Source organism: Nicotiana attenuata, chromosome 2, assembly GCF_001879085.1.
Source record: "Nicotiana attenuata strain UT chromosome 2, NIATTr2, whole genome shotgun sequence".
Classification (NCBI taxonomy): Eukaryota; Viridiplantae; Streptophyta; class Magnoliopsida; order Solanales; family Solanaceae; genus Nicotiana; species Nicotiana attenuata.
This window is the reverse complement of record NC_031990.1, coordinates 47,152,291-47,153,591: the sequence shown is the minus strand read 5'-3', so window position 1 is coordinate 47,153,591 and position 1,301 is coordinate 47,152,291. Positions and strand designations below refer to the sequence as shown.

The 1,301-nt window shown below is 40.7% G+C and overlaps 1 protein-coding gene across 1 annotated transcript; it reads right to left on the bottom strand.

The window, feature by feature from the left end:
• On the bottom strand, positions 329-854 carry LOC109219238. Its single transcript, XM_019383684.1, has 2 exons — positions 555-854; positions 329-400 (listed from the first exon to the last, which is right to left on the bottom strand). Exons 1-2 carry the CDS (start codon positions 852-854, stop codon positions 329-331), a joined length of 372 nt encoding a protein of 123 aa, XP_019239229.1.

The window sequence follows — 1,301 nt, the reverse complement described above, 5'->3', positions numbered from 1 at the left end:
GAGCTTTGAAGTATGATATCTCGAGCACTTGTTTACTCCTCTTATTTGGTCCTTTCCCTGAAAAGGAAAAACATACGGGACTCGGAGGTGCGATTATAGATGAAGACTGCTAAACCCGTTTGAATTTCTATCAGAATAAATTGTAACCCTAGACCGGGAATTTATGTTTTTCCTCGTGTCTTGTAGGTCGTGACTCATCATTTAGTACGGGTTAGCTTTTTGCCTATCATCTAAAATCGTTAGTAAAATTTTAATAATTCAAAAAATAAAATTCGAAAATGAGGGTACCTGCCCGTGGATACTTCTTTTCCTTATAAATAATATCTCTTTAGATGAACGACATTCCAATGTGAAGGTAAAATCTTACCATCCACTGTTTCCAGCTCGTATGCTCCCTTTCCTGCGATACCGTGAATCTTATAAGGTCCTTCCCAAGTTGGACTTAACTTTCCCGCGTTAGCCGCTCTCGTGGATTGAAAAACCTTTTTGAGTACGAAGTCCCCAATCTTGAAGTATCTTAGGCGAGCTTTCCGATTATCATATCGTTCCATAACCTGTTTTTGTGCTGCCATTCTTATTAACGCAGCTTCCCTCCCTTCCTCAAGTAAATCTAAGTTTATTCGCATTTCTTCTTCATTGGATTCCTCAGTTGCTTGTGCATATCTCGTGCTCGGCTCCCCTATCTCGACTGGGATCAAGGCTTCAGCTTCGTATACTAGTGAAAATGGTGTTTCCCCCGTACTTGTTTTTGCTGTCGTGCGATAAGCCCATAAAACACCAGGCAACACCTCTAGCCAATTGCCTTTCGATTTCTCCAATCGTTTCTTCATATTGTTGGTAATGACTTTATTCATCGATTCAGCTTGTCCATTACCCACTGGATGATAAGGTGTTGAGGTAATCCTTTTGATTTGCCAACTTTGAAAAAACTTTGTGATTTGCGCGCCTATAAATTGTGGGCCGTTGTCACATACGATTTCCTTTGGTACGCCGAATCGGCATATGATATTTCGCCAAATGAAATCTCTGACCTCTTTTTCTCATACCTGTTTAAAAGCACCTGCTTCTACCCACTTAGTAAAGTAATCAGTGAGTACTAGCAAAAATCTTACCTTGCCTTTTGCTTGTGGTAGTGGACCCACGATATCCATCCCCCACTTCATAAAAGACCACGGTGCAATGACTAGATGTAAAAATTCTGCGGGTCTATGCATATTGTTACTGTATCTTTGGCACATGTCACATTTAGCTACAAAGGTTTCCGCTTCTTCTTCCATTTTGGGCCAATAATAGCCTGCTCT